Source organism: Canis lupus, chromosome 23, assembly GCF_048164855.1.
Source record: "Canis lupus baileyi chromosome 23, mCanLup2.hap1, whole genome shotgun sequence".
Taxonomy (NCBI): Eukaryota; Metazoa; Chordata; class Mammalia; order Carnivora; family Canidae; genus Canis; species Canis lupus.
In genome coordinates, this window is record NC_132860.1 from 2,104,667 (window position 1) to 2,119,899 (window position 15,233).

The following is a 15,233-nucleotide window of genomic DNA, read 5'->3' on the forward strand; positions in this document are numbered from 1 at the left end:
TTATGGTAGTTGTAAGTGTCCTGTTCCAATCTGCAGCCTTGAACCTGTCCTCGTGTTCCATGATATGGAAGAGTACTGGAACTCAGTTAGTTTGTCCTAGCAAAAGGTATCAGGCTTTAGGTTCTACAAATAACAACTTAATCACTTGAACTATTATGTAATTCTACTAAATATATTGTGATTACAAGTGTGGTGATCTTCCTCGTTCTAATGGATTATTAGCTTTTTGAAAGCAAAGGAAGTGATTTATATTTCCATCAATATATGGGTTTTACTATGTGTCAGGAACTGTGGCATATTTCCCAGAGTGCTTGATCATCTTGAACATACTTAGTATGAATTTTATTACTCGGACATCGTACCAGGTTGAATAGTGAACCCCAAAGTGTGCGTTTACTAGGTACCTGTGAACACGACTTTATTTGGAAATGGGGTCTTTGTGGATATCATCAAGTTGAGGACATATTCTATTAGCGTGGGCCCTAAACCCAATATGTCTGATGTCCTTATAATAACAGGAAAACCTGCACACAAAACTTGTCTGGGCAGAATCCCATGGGATAGTGGAGGCAGAAACTCAGTGATGTAGCCAAGGAACACCAAGGATTGCTGGCAACTGCCAGACACTTCAAATAGTCAAGCTGATATACTCGGTAGAGGTGAGTCATGTAAAAAATGCAATTCTCCCCTAGAGTCCTGCCAATACCTTGATTTTGGACTTCCAGCCTCCAGAACTGTGGTAGAATAAATTCCTGTTATTTTAAGCCACCAACTGTGTGGTATTTTGTTACTGCAGCCCTAGGAAACTCATACAGGAACCTTATTGGGCCCTCCATTGCTTTCCATATTTCTCTATGAGCAGTTCTCTGAAGAGATTTCTACTTAATGGACTTGACAAATTAATCCCTTTCTCTGTTAAACTGTCTCAGGGTAGTATTTTACTTGGAGCACTCCTATATAGTCCTGCTCCCACCAAAAGAGCTATACCCTTATAGCTATACCCTTATAGCTCTTTTGGAGAGTATAGAGTAGTTGTTATTGCCATTAAATAATTTAATCAAATACTACATAAACTGGTGAAATATGAATGCAAAAGGAAAGATATATGTTATTCCCATGAAAACTAACCTAGACACTTGGAGACTCTCGATAAAGAGAGTAAAAATGTAAAAAATGCAATCAAATTAGAGGTACATGAGGTAATTATGAAAGATTAAAAAATTATGAAAATATAGAAAATATGCTCAGATTGCCTTGTAAGTACCTTTAAATTCTAACTTCATTATAATAAAAATAAATCCGAGCTTGTAGAAGATATGCCATGGGTGTGGTTTATCTAAGAATGGACTTTGTAGAACCACAATTAGGACCCAAGCATCTCCATATATAAATACGCATAGGTTCTATAATTCTCCACATGTACCAACTTTTTCTATTACCCACACAGAACTCCAGACTACAGTTAATAAGAGGGTTTCCGATACAAATAGAGGGACGATGTTCACTATATTTTTATTCAGTCACTTACTAGTCAGTAAACTTTGTGGAGAGAAGCTCTGATCTGCTCCCCATTCTACTGTTACTATTCAGTATAATGCCTGGTATATAGGAGCTTCTTCCAAATATTTTTTGAAAAAAAAGTACCACGAAATGCAACTCCCCCCCCCTTTTTTTTGTTTTTACCTTTTCCATGGAATTATATCATCAATAAATCTGCATTATTATGGGCTGATTTGAGCCATAAAAATGGATTCCTTATAGAGAACTGAATCTTTTAATGGTATTTATTAGAGCCTACACATATATGAATATTCTTATTTTTATGATATCATCTCTCATAGCCCTTATATGCTTTTGACATCATAATCTTTCTGAAAATACTTAAATTATTCCTATTCTACATCTTGATATAATTTCTGTGTAATGCCACAGTATTGTGTATTATTACCCCAAGTTGGCAGATTAGGGCCCTGAGACAAAAAAGTTAAGTCAATATCTTAAAGGCAAATTCCCAGTTATGCCTAAAATTCATGAGTTTCCAAATTCTAGATTAGTACTGACTTTGCCATTAATTAGGCATTAATTAGGGTTACCTTGGAGGAAACTACTGACCCTCCCTGAGGCTCAGTTTCTTTAGCTATCAGGTGAGGTTTTTTGACTGGATGACCTCTAAGATGCCCTCAGCCCAGAGTACTCATTTTCAGCACCAGAAAATCCTGGATTTTCTCATGTATAAAAAAATATGACTTTTCACTGCTCATCTTTCCAATCTGAGAGACAGAGAACAACACAGACAGCTAAAGAATGACAGAATGGGTAAGGTAAGGTGGTCATGTTTAGTGAGTATAGAGTGGAAAGAAAGGGATACAAGATAGAGGGTGAATTAATGCAGCCTGCTAGTACAAACTCTTTTTTGGAAAAATACTATGGAATATTTTATGATCATTTAACCCACAATAATTTTGCTCCTACTTGACAAGAAGAATCTCAGTGGTAAGTTGGAAAAAAATTTAAAGACTTGGTCAACTCTTTATATTTTGTTATCCTAACTAAGTAAAATAGTCTTATTAAATTATATCATAAAACAATCCCTAGATGAGCTCTAAATCTTGATCTGAATGAATTTATAATCAAGTTTTATTCCTTAAACTATAGATAATATTACAGAGAGGTAACCAATATCAGGTTCTTTTTATAAGCTACACAATTACTTATTTTCTTTACTTCTTGAGCTACTTAAGTGACTTAGTAGGAGCCATTGAAAAGAAATCCTAATACATTTGGTAAACAAAAATGATGTAGGGTTTCAGATGGCCCAACAAGATGAAGAATGTAACACTGGAATTCTGCTAAATTACTGCAGGAGTTGTATTTTTGCCTTGGAAAACTTTCATCATGGAACACAGCTGTGAAACAACTTTGGCTTCAAACAGAAAGGCTATAATAAAGCGCCTCCTAGCTAGACTTAAGTTCAAGAGGTTTATGGTGGCAAACAGCAGAAAAGATGAAATGTTTCAATAAGCCCCTCAGGCTGATTTAGTTAGCATTCACAAAGTAGAATAACCTATACATCACATACCCTTTGTTAGCTGGTTGTTTAGAATAGATGTATGAGTCACTGGATTTTATTTTAGCAGTTGGGCATTGCAATTCTCCTTTTGCCCAAAATATTAAAATGCAGAAATGTGAAACTAAGAGAGGTAATGTCAGATCTTATACAGAATGCTTATCAACCACTGTGATAGATCAAGAAATTCTTCTGCTCTTGTCATTCCACGTTTCACCTTGGTAGGCACCAATGACAAATTACCTCTCATAAAAAAAACAATCTATTGTTCAACTAATCAGCAACTTCAGTGTATTTTCTTAAATTGTGTGGGGGAAAGTGGTTTGGAGGGGGGGAAGCTTGCAAAACCAAAAGAAAGCTGGTATGGAAAAAGGATACGCAAGATTCTATCGTGCATGATTTTAAGTACAAATGAATCCCTCTGGGAGTTTGGGGGAGATATATATATATATATTTTCTCCCCTCTCAGACATTGTTCAGAATTAATGAGGATACCTGCAACGATGCTGGCAAGCTGCTGGGTTCTGGAGATGGGGTAGAGGCTGCGTGCCTGAACGATTGCTGAAGCGATTTTCTTGGCATGCTTCTCCTCCCCGTATGTTCTCAGGATGGATGCAAGTGCCTGTTGATCTAAAGCGTTCACAACATCAGCTGCGGTGGGCATGTCAGGGTACCTACGCACAAGAAGAGCCAATTAGTTTGCTGACGTCAGTTTTCATTGACAAGAGGTGAAACTTCAGAGTACTGAAGTCAGGCATACACACACAGTCTAACAGAGCATCTGAGGTTTTTAAAGTCAGAGACTGAAATCTTAAACGAATGAAGCAGATTTTCTATTTCAAATACCCATCATAATAGCAACAGTGGATTATGTGTGACATTCATCAAGGTCAAGGGCAGCAGGAAATTAAAATATTTTACTAATCTTTAATTCACAAAAAGCTATTATTACTTATGCAGATTTCTCCTAAACTAAAATAATGGAGAATGTCTGGATTTAGTTTGTTCAAGATTTAAATTACTGCTTGATTTTATTTTTCACTATAAGAAGATATAAAATAGTGAATGATATTTAAATGAACCTGTATCTCAGGAACTTAACTAATTCTGAGATTATAAAGCAGCTGAATAGTTACATGGGAGCACAAACTGAACTTAGAAAGTCTATACAAGAAGATACTCCCGGCCACTTTCCCTCACAAAAAACTGAACAACCTTAATGGTAATAATGTATGTTATTTCAAATGTTTAATAATATTGGCTTATAAAGCCATTACTAAAGTCACTGTGGGGTAAAACTCAGTAATTAAGAAACAGTACTAAATGAGCCTGAGATGATAATTTCAGGTAGCGGATACAAAGGAAATAGGACCTCTAGCCAAATAGAATAGATCACAGTAGTGGGCAATGCCATCCAGTATTCACTGGCTTCGTCAACAGGACGAAGTTACTACTACTACTACTGTTACTACTCCTGTAGCTAATGTGTTGGACTGACTGTCAGTATCACATTGTGAGGACTGTAGTAAGGATATGGTAGCTTTAAGACCTAAAGACTATACCAAAGTGGGGCCTTGAAGAAACACCTGAATCCCTCCTTAAAAATACTGTACTGCACCTCGTTAACATGCCAAGTGGCCTCCAAGAGTAAGTTTTGTTGTTGCCTTTGGCTTGTGCCCTATTGTGCCATGACCTCTCTCTCTCTCTCTCTCTTACCCTGTGTATGTGAGAAAGATAGATAGACACAGAGAGAGAAAGAGAGAATGAAACCTTGCTTTTCAGATCTGACTCTTTTTTTTTTTTTTTTTTGGCTGCCACCCCCAGACCCAGGAACTTCCTATAAAGTAGCCCCGTTTCCATCACAATAGGCTTTGTTCTTTCAATAATAGCTTTAAGGATGAAGATTTGGTCTCTACAGTCAGATCAACCTAGGTAAGAATTCCAGACTTGCTATTCATATTGTGCAAGCTTTTTAACCTACCAAGCCACAATTTCTAACCTGTAAAATGAAAGTGACAATACCTTCCTCGTAGAATTGTTGGGAGAATTAAGGGTATACGCAATTGTAAAATAGAGAGTAGAATGTCTGGTATACAGAGAAGCTCAATGAATGTCCATGTCTCCCAGATCTTGCCCATCATCATTCTTGGCCTAACTGACAACATCTTAGCTAGATCTTACGTAGCTATGTATTCAACTGTCCAAACCACAGAACATCAAAATGAACCTTATTTATGATAGTAAATTCAGACCCACAGAATGTAGTCCAACTCTACCAGGACAACTCCTAGATTAGTATGGATGTACTTAGCAATTTCTTATAATACGTCTCTACTTTTAAGTAAGACCCTTACAACAGCATTTTGCTCAAATAGTTCAGCGGCTAATGGGCATAATTTTATTTTACCCTCACGCTAACACTGAATAGCAATGTAGAAGTTTCCATTGTGCCACAAGACAAAAGGGGCAACACTGAAAAACCAATAAGGCTGCTAGGAGACTTTAGAATAGTGAAGTCAAGATACAAAATCTGCCCCCAACTTAACAGGTAAGAGAGCTTGTTGGTTCTCCAGAGATCACTGATGTAAAATGACTACACTAATGACAAAAGGAAAATATTAACACAGGTGACAACTTATTTATTAACCTCTGGTGAAGAATTAGACCTGCAAGTCCTTGAAGCTGTGGATTTCTTTTTGCTACATGAAAATCTTTTATAATCTTAGAGCTGGTGCTGAAATTGGGGTAGCACAACTACACTATGCTATAAGACTCCAGTGTTAAATGACAACAGGTTAAGAAAGCCTCTTGCATCTGCCTTCAAGGCACAGATATATCAGCTTCCAGGATCTGACTGGCCATGTTTTTTGGCTTGGACTCTCTTACCCCATAACACCACCTGGGTAAGTACTGTACATACTGGCAATGACTCTCCTTTTCTATGAATTCATGTGAACCAACTCCCATCTTTCTGAATACCATATACTTTCTTCAGATCTGCTATCTACCTGGAAGCCATCCTGCTTTTTAAGATATATTTGCTCAACTCTAATCTCATCCATTATGTATTGACTTAGAATTTAATGCTCAAGGGCAATTTTATTTTCAAGTTCTTAGGAGAAAACCTCAAGAACCCTGATTCACACTCTACAATTTGCTGAGAAGTCTTTACATTAACAATATGGGGATTTACTACCATTAACTAGAAGATTTGTTCACTGTATTTCGAAGGCATTCTCCTTTAACAAGACATAGGAACAGCAGAAATTTGCTTGACATTTTATTACCTCTGCACAACAACCTCAATCTCCAAACATGAAAAGATATTTGACCTTTACTATTAGTCACTGCTTTTTAAAGGATTTTCATTATTTTCTTTTATGATCACATTCTTCATTCTATGAATGCCAGCTTGTGCAAAAGAAGGTGTAAGACTCAGAACAAAAAGGTTCCAATAAGTATAGGTCACAATCCAAGTTACCAGGTCATATCAAAACATGGGCTATGAATAATTACCATTGGACAAAGCATTTTATGGGAAAGAATTCAAAGTCAACTCAATATTAATTTGCTGATTTAAACAGGACATTAAATTTCTTATATACAGGTCCTTCTAATAGATTGGAAGAAATTCTGGAAAACTGATTTGTCTCAGTAGAAATGTTTATGCAGGCCTAGAACTGCAGATTACTAACAGTAACAGAATGGTTTGCTCATTTATATATAAGAAAATCTAACATGCCTCTTAGGAGGTAATCTCCCCAAAGGTGGGGCCGTGATACATAATTTAGCGGTGGTAGTGAGGCATGAAATGAGGAAGGAAAACATGGTTAAGCTTTGTAGGTACAGGTTATTCTGTCCCTGAGCCAGTGTTAGGCGTAAAGACAGGTGCTCTAAAAAGCTTCTTTCTTTTTTTTTTTTAAGCTTTAAAAATTAATTCAGGTTTAAAGGAGCTTATCCTATATTTTATTAAAATATGATCCTCTTTGTGTTATATGTACCTATTTGAATAATGAAGAACAACTAGTATTTCCAGGGTGGTGAGGAAAGAAGAGCAGGTGTAAAGCCGTCCTATACAGAGTACTATGTTGATACAGTACCATAAACTATAGTTTCTCTGGAGAAGGTCAACCAAAGTGATGGTACAAGAAACAGGACAAAACATGCAATCGCTGACCTCTAGAATCTTGCACTTTATACAGTATTCAAAAGAATATGCATTAAATATGTTCCTTTTACATTTCACAAGAGGCATAGTTGGGCCTGCATAGAAATGGATCCATTGTTTCAGTATCACATTTAACAATATTGTTCGTAGTCTAAAAACCCATGCTTATCTATAAAAAAGATGAGTATGAAAGTTACCCTCTTCACTATTTTGTGTAAAGACAGCAATGACTTTTCTTTTAGAATCTCAAATCTAGAGAAACACTAGTCTATAATGAGTAGCAAACAAAACTGATTTATTATGTATGGATAGTGTTAGGTGTGGGCGTGTGATGGGAATTCTGCAGTCTTAAAAGGAAATTAAATCCAGAGTGTTTCTGCAAAATTGATTTCTTGTTGTGAGGAGAAATGCTTTATCGATACTCACCTGCCACCATCCATTCTCATGTCCAAGGGGCCGTCCTTCCGAAGGGAAAAACCTCTTTCAGGAGCATCAAGTTGCATGGAGGAACACCCAGGATCCAGAAGAACTCCATCCAAGGTCCCTGGCTGTACTCCAGCTTTCATTAATAAGGCTTCTGCCTGGCTGAACTGGCCTAGCAGAGCTCGGATCTGTTTACTGTGAATAAACCCAGGAGATGGAGAAAAGACTTTGTTATATTAAATTCTTAAGGTCCATGATCAATGGAAGGAAGCACAGCCCATTGTTAGTTTATTTAACCAGAATGTATTTACTAAGGACCAAATACATGCTTAGTACTAAATAGAGACATATGGAAATGGAAATTTTACATCCTTGGTTTCAACACCAGAGGTGATTTAATGTAATTTATTTTTGCTTATAAACACAATGTATTGTGTACTCCTGTGAAGGTTACAATAAGTTCATGAATTTGCAAAATTCTTTTGTGAGACCATTCATTTTTTCCTTAAAAATAATTTTTTTCTTAAAAAAGCCTATATACCATTTATCAAAAGAATACATTTAGAGATAACAAATGCTGGTGAGGATGTGGAGAAAGGGAACTGTGTACTGTTGGTGGGGGATGTAAATCTGTACAACTACTAAGGAAAACAGTATAGAGCTTCCTCAAAAAATTAAAAATAGAACTACCGTATGATCCAATGATTCCACTTCTGGAAGTATATCTAAAGGAAATGAAAACAATCTGTTGAAGAGATATCTGCACCCCCATTTTCATAACAGCATTATTTAGAATAGCCAGAACATGGAGACAACTTAAGTGTCCATCAACAGATGAATAAAAAAAGTTGCATACACACATTCACACACAGCCAGTGGAGAATTATCCAGCCATTAAAAAGAAAAGAAGGAAATCCTGTCATTTGTAATAGCATGGATGGACCTTGAGGGCATTCTGCTAAGTGAAATAAGTCAGACGAAGTCAAATACTATATGATCTCATATGTGAAATCTTAAAGAGAGAGAAAACCAAACTCATTTTTAAAAAAGAGAGATAGATCAGACTTGTGGTTACCAGAAGTAGGAAATAGGGAAAAGAGAACTGGATGAAAGTGGTCAAAATGTACAAACCTCCAGATAAATAAGTTAAATAAGTACTAGGGATGTAATATACAACATGACAACTAAAGTTAACACAGCTGTATCTATATGTAAGTCAAATCATTAGACTGGACTCCTTAAATTTATATAGTACTGTATGTTAATTACTATTTCAATAAAACTAGAAAAAATAAATAAGCCAATTTAAATGCAATAAATAAAACAGAGATCATAGAAAAAAGACATGTCAAACATCTTCAAGCCAATCTCACTTTAGATTGTTCCCTATTTTCCCCATAATTTAGGATAGGGGTGCTGTGCAGCTGCACACTTGAAGCATGAAACTATGCTTAAAATAAATGCCTTCTTGCGGAAAAAAAATGTTTTAGCTTTCAGCAGGGATTTTGAAGTGAATGGAGCATTCAAAATCAATAGACAGGCAAGAAGTTGGGATCACCTTGCAGCTATACTAATTCTCCTTCCTACACAAAGTGAGATGCAGCCTGCAGGGTTCTACAGAAGCCTTAGGGCAACTGGTATGCATTTTGGATGGGGAATGAGAAGAATGAGAAGAATTGGCAACTGTCTCAAGACCTCTTTCCCTCCATCTACAGGTGGGTAGGGTGATTTCAACAGTGTTGGGGAATTCATATATCTGATGTTATGTTTAAGGACAGCTTCATTGTTCATTGGTAATTTTTCCCCAAATTCTGATGAAGAAACTGAATTTCAGATTCACTCACCAAAAATTCATTGACTATCTGCTATATATCAGGCATTATGTTAATTGAAGGCATTTAAAGATGAATAAAGTGGCTCTCTGAGCTTGGAACTGAGAGAAAGAAATATATAAATGGATAGTTTGTGAAACCACCTGATGGACGCTAATAGTAGGAAGAGAAATTGTTACATTTGTATTTGGAAAATATAAAGTGAATGTTAATACTAACACTGGGAACACAAATAATAAAATGTTGAGATTGGAAAGCAACTCACAAATCACTTATTTCAAGTACTTAACTGATATTTGAATCTTTTCCCTCTCCACCATCACTGCTGGGTGGGGTGGGGTAGGGGTGAGAGTCACTGTTTTAACCACCTCCCATTCTCCCTATTGGTGAGGGAGGGATTCCCATTCTAGGATTAGGAAATGACTGAAACACAGCACCTGACCCTGGACAGATGAGATGTGCAGTTTATTAATCACACATACTTGTAGCCCAGGGGAGGAGGGCAGCACATACCACGCATGGCTACATGTTGGTTGCACTCAGGAACAGACTGGGCAAGTGGAGGCTATACTAAGCAGGTTTTATAGTATCAACAGAGTTAGGGGCCTTGGGTTCCTATGAGAGAATGTGACTGGCTTGTTTGAGTACTTGTATGGGCAGGGAACTGAAACCTGCTACTCAGTAATAAGCAGACATTTTTACTTATCCCTCTAATAACAAGGATCATTTGGCTGAGGAATCTTATCTGTGGGAGCACGAAGTGGAAGAGAGTTTGTGACTGGGCCACTGGAGGGTCTCCCAATTCTCCCCAGATGTGAAGAACACATAATACTGGGCTTTAATTTTAAGACCTTACATGCCAATCATCTAGCTCATGTTTGAACATTCCCTATAATCAGAATTCACTACTGTTTTTTAGCTAATTATTTTTTTAGATAACTGTTCTCTCACTTTATTTCTATATTTTTTCCCCTTGATATTAGTCTACGTAAAACAACTGTAAACCTACAATCATGAAAGCCTTTCACATATCAACTCTTAGTCATCTTAAGGGGTATTTGTTGGCTGCCTCTTAGTTGCCAATCTCTGTTCTGACAAGATCTCAAAATTTCAGCCATGCATTTTGGGAGAGACTGATTATATCTATGATGGTTTATATGTCAGCTTGGTTAGCCTAAATTACCCAGTTATTTAATAAAATACTAATCTAGGTGTTGCTGTGCAGGTATTTTGGAGATGTGGTTAATAATCGGCTCACTTTAAGTAAGGACAATTACCTTTAGTGATGGTGTGTGCCTCATCCAATAGGTGAAAGGCCTTCCAAGAGCAAAACCTGAGGTTTCTCAGTGGAAGAAGAAATTCAGCCTCGAGACTCCAATATTAGCTCCTGGCAGAGAATTTCTAGCCTGATGGCCTGCCCTATCTACTCCAGACTTACCAGTCCCATAATTGTGCAAGCCAATTCCTCAAAGTAAATCCCTTTATAGATTTATACATTATACCATCAGGATTTTCAGGAGAAAAATAACCAGCAGAAGATTTACACACACATACATGTATTATATATTGACATATATTACATATATATTTTTATATATAAATTGTGTGTGTATGCATGTATATCTCCTACTGGTTCTGTTTCTCCTGAGAATATTGACAGACATAAAATCTCAGCTCGAGATGTAGATGTGGATTAGCCATGCTAATTTGAACACATCATCCCCATGGCCCCTATAGTTTGTCCAGAGATTGGCATGTACCACAGTTCTAGTCAATGAGACATGAGAGATATTTCCTAGGAGTTTGGGAAAAGAAAATCACTCTATCAACGAACTACAGAGGAGGAAACAGGTTTTTCACACTCTCACTTGACATGAAAGAAGGAGGACATTGTCCTGATTTGTTGCAGCAGATATCTTGACCCAAAGAAGGGAGGCAGTGGCAGTCAGTTTTGGCCCAAACTGTAGAAAGCAAAATAGAAAGATTAACTAGGCCACTAGATTGAGTCTCACCTAAAATCCAACTTGTCTCAGAACTTTTGAGTTATATGAGCCCATAAATTATGTTCGTTATTAAAACCAGTCAGAATTGCTTTTTCTCTTATAATGGCAAATATCATAAGTATTAGAGCTATCATGCTTAGTCTTTCTGAACCATACAACTCTTGTGTCTTCTGATATTCTCCATAAAACGAACAAACAAAACCTTTTCATCATGCTAGTTGCTCTTTTCTGAATATGTTCTGGTTTGCCGAGGTCTCTAGATGTAAATTCCATATGGATCAGCACAGAAAAAATCAACTCTGGTCTTTTCTTGTTATTATATTAATACAGCTCAAGATCCAAATAGTTTTAGAATTTATTTCACATCATTGCCTTATGCTAATACCTTTCAGTCTTTTTAAGTTCTTTTTAAAAATTTTTTTATTTAAATTCAATTTAGTTAACATATATAGCGTATTAGTAGTTTCAGGGGTAGAATTCAGTGATTCATCAGTTGCGAATTACATCCAGTGCTCATCACATCACGTGTCCTCCTTAATGCCTGTCACCCACCCATCCCCCCGTCCCCTCCCCTCCAACAACCCTCAGTTTGTTTCTCAGTTAAGAGTCTCTTTGTCCATCCTGTTTTATTTTTCCTTCCTTTCCCCTATGCTCATCTGTTTTGTTTCTTAAATTCCATATATAAGTGAGATCATATGGTACTTGTCTTTCTCTGACTACCTTATTTTGCTTAGCATAATACCCTCTAGTTCCATCAATGTTGTTTCAAATGATAAGATTTCATCTTTTTGATGGCTGAGTAGTATTTCTGTGTGTGTGTGTGTGTGCGCGCGTGCACACGCACGCACACGCGTATGCATACCACTTCTTCTTTATCCATTCATCTGTCGATAGACACCTGGGCTCTTTCCATAGCTTGGCCATTGTGGACATTGCTGCTATCAACATCGGGGTGCAGGTCCCCCTTTGAATCACTGTTTGTATCCTTTGGATAAACACTTAAGAATGCAAATGCCGGATCATAAAATAGTTCTATTTTTAAGTTTTTGAGGAATCTCCATACTGTCTTTCAGAGTGGCTACACAGAAGTTTACATTCTCACCAACAGTGTAAGAGGGTTCTTCATTTTCTGCATCCTTGCCAACATCTCTTGTTTCCTGAGTTGTTTATTTGAGCCATTCTGACCTGTGTGAGGTGGTATCTCATTGGGTTTTGATCTGTATTCCCTGATGCCCTGTGATGCTGAGCATTTTTTTCATGTGCCTGTTGGCCATTTGTGTCTTCTTTAGAGAAACGTCTGTTTATACCTTCTACCCATTTCTTGACTGGATTTTTTTTTTTTTGTTTTTTTGAGTGTTGTTTGATAACTCCTTTATAGAACTTAGATGCTGGCCCTTTATCTGATAAGTCATTTACAAATATCTTCTCCCATTCTGTAGGTTGCCTTTTAGTTTTATTGACTGTTTCCTTTGCCATGCAGAAGAAATTTTTTATCCTGCTGAAGCCCCAATAGTTCATTTTTGCTTTTGTTTTGTTGCCTTTGGAGACATGTCTAGCAAGAAGTTGCTGCCCTTTCAGTCTTTTTCATGTACAAAGCTGCTAAGCTTCTTCCATTAGTATATTTGTGCAGCTTTTGTTTTTGTCAATTGTTGCAGATCTAAGTATAATTTCTGCCCTACACATTTTCTACAACCCTTAGGATCCAGTTATTACCTTTAACCACAGAAATCTTCTTTATACTATAGCAAAACCTCAAAGAAATCAGTATTTCTCAGTCTTAAATCCTTATGTTTTACAGCTATTATCCTGCTTGAAGCTAATATACTTGTAAAATAAAAAAAAATAGTAAGATCTTATATGGAATGTTTGCATTCCTGGGCATCCTCAAATATAACTATTTAACACACAATACTCATACAGTTTTATGCCTATTAGTAAATAACCATGTTACAGAGCATCTTCCTCTTACAGGCATAACAAGAAACATGCAGTGTTGTGTGGTGTGGTGGTTGACGTTAGAATCAGAGGTAGAATAAGGGGCTAGGTTCTGATAACAGAAATACAAATCTGGGCAGAGACCAACAAAGAATCTGTGCCATAGGGATCTGGTAAGAGCGAATACGTGATCATCTGGGAGAGGGTAGCATGTGGTAGTAGGGGGTCTGTAAGAAAGCAATGTATCGTGAACGAGTTAACATCAAGTAAATACGGCAGCAGACAGGAGGGCTCTAACTGTTGGCTAGACTTTTCCTAAAAAAGAACGTCGTTAGCTGTGAAGGAATTGAAATCCTAGGCATGAATATGGTTAGAAATTCAGGCATAAGAGAGTAAGTTTAGAGATGTACTTAGAACCAGCCCAGTCACTAAAACCCAAGCATCAACTCAGGATTAGTAATAAAGGCAATTTGAGGTTCAGTCACTTATGCTACAGACCAGGCCATCTTCAATCCATTACCAGAGCACTGTGGTAAATTAGAAGGGCACACTGAGCTATCAGATGGATATGCAGAAAACACTAATCATGTGACATATGAACTAGGATGACAAGCGGAACAATGTAAAGCAGAAGCTTTCCCCTTTTAAAGCAGCTTTTTTTTTTTTTTTTTTTTTAAGATTTATTTGTTAGAGAGAGAGAGAGAGAGAGAGCGAGAACATAATCAAGTGGGGTTGGGGAGAGAGAGACAATCTCAAGCAGACTCCACACTGAGTGCAGAGCCTGAGTCAGGGCTTGATCTCGCGACCCTGAGATCCCGACCTGAGCCAAAACCAAGAGTCGGACGCTTAACTGACTAGGCCACCCAAGTGCCCCAGACATAACATTTCTTAAGAAGCTGCCAGGAACAGTACCCAGACACTTAAAGTTTGTTTCAGTGAACTTAAAGTGAACTGAATCCAGGGTTCACTTCATCATAAACCTTAATCATTTCTGTGTGTGCACTTGGGGACATATGTGGGTGATAATATCCCATAAAAGGATAAGAGGAGCAAAGCAGAAATAGCTTTTTTTTTTTTTTTTTAGGAGGTTGGTCTGCTTACTGTGGTTAAGTCCTTCTTACATTACCATCAACATTATGTTATGTAAATGCCAATGTACCACCTATATTCTAGTCGCTAAATTTTATTGATCTGTAGGCACAAAGCAGGGGCCATGGCTGCCATTATCACCTGATTAGGCCTCCCAAGTAAGGCATTCAGAGGGAACCAGAACAATGGGTGAAACATGTAGCAGTTTGAGCAACGGTAAGAGCACACATTGTAGGGTACTTTGTGTGCCAGGCCCTCTGCTTTTTACTTGTCAAATCATTTCATGCTCCTGATAACCCTAAGAAGTAGGTGACATTCTGGGCCACGATCTGCAGGTGAAGAAATAAGGGCAGAGGGTAAAGTTACTCACCCAAGTCATATGACTAGTAAGTCATAGAATTAGAATACAAACACAGGCTAGTCTGGCTGCAGAGTCTCTGCTCTTAACCACTCCGCTGGAATACCTCTCAACTCTCTCTTGTTTCGCACCACTTCAGATCTCTTACTCCTCACCATTATGATCTTGTCATGATCCATAAATCTGTGTAGTTTGTCTGATTTTTTATTAAAATACTTTGTTTTTAGTGTTTTCCGTCTCTTCATAGCTATAGATCTGCAGATTCAGCACTCAACAAATATTTGCTGAATAAGGATTATCTACTAGGTGCTGGACACAGGAATATAAAAATGAACAAGAGCACACAGTCTAGAAAGGT

At 37.3% G+C, this 15,233-nt stretch overlaps 1 protein-coding gene across 9 annotated transcripts in view; it reads right to left on the reverse strand.

Moving 5' to 3' along the window:
- Window positions 1-15,233, reverse strand: part of METTL15 (methyltransferase 15, mitochondrial 12S rRNA N4-cytidine) — a 314,558-nt gene that overhangs the window by 170,955 nt on the left and 128,370 nt on the right. For 8 of the 9 annotated variants that reach the window (XR_012015421.1, XR_012015422.1, XR_012015424.1 and 5 more), the window contains exons 4-5: window positions 7,662-7,853; window positions 3,563-3,741 (exon numbers count right to left, since the gene is read on the reverse strand). Coding sequence is in view for 6 of the 9 variants with exons in the window: in XM_072793724.1 (XP_072649825.1) it covers window positions 3,563-3,741; window positions 7,662-7,853 (371 nt within the window). In the remaining 3 variants the exon portion in view is untranslated. Of the gene's footprint in view, window positions 1-3,562; window positions 3,742-7,661; window positions 7,854-8,348; window positions 8,384-11,358; window positions 11,452-15,233 lie in introns of all 9 variants that reach the window. The other variant, XM_072793720.1, reaches the window with a different exon arrangement.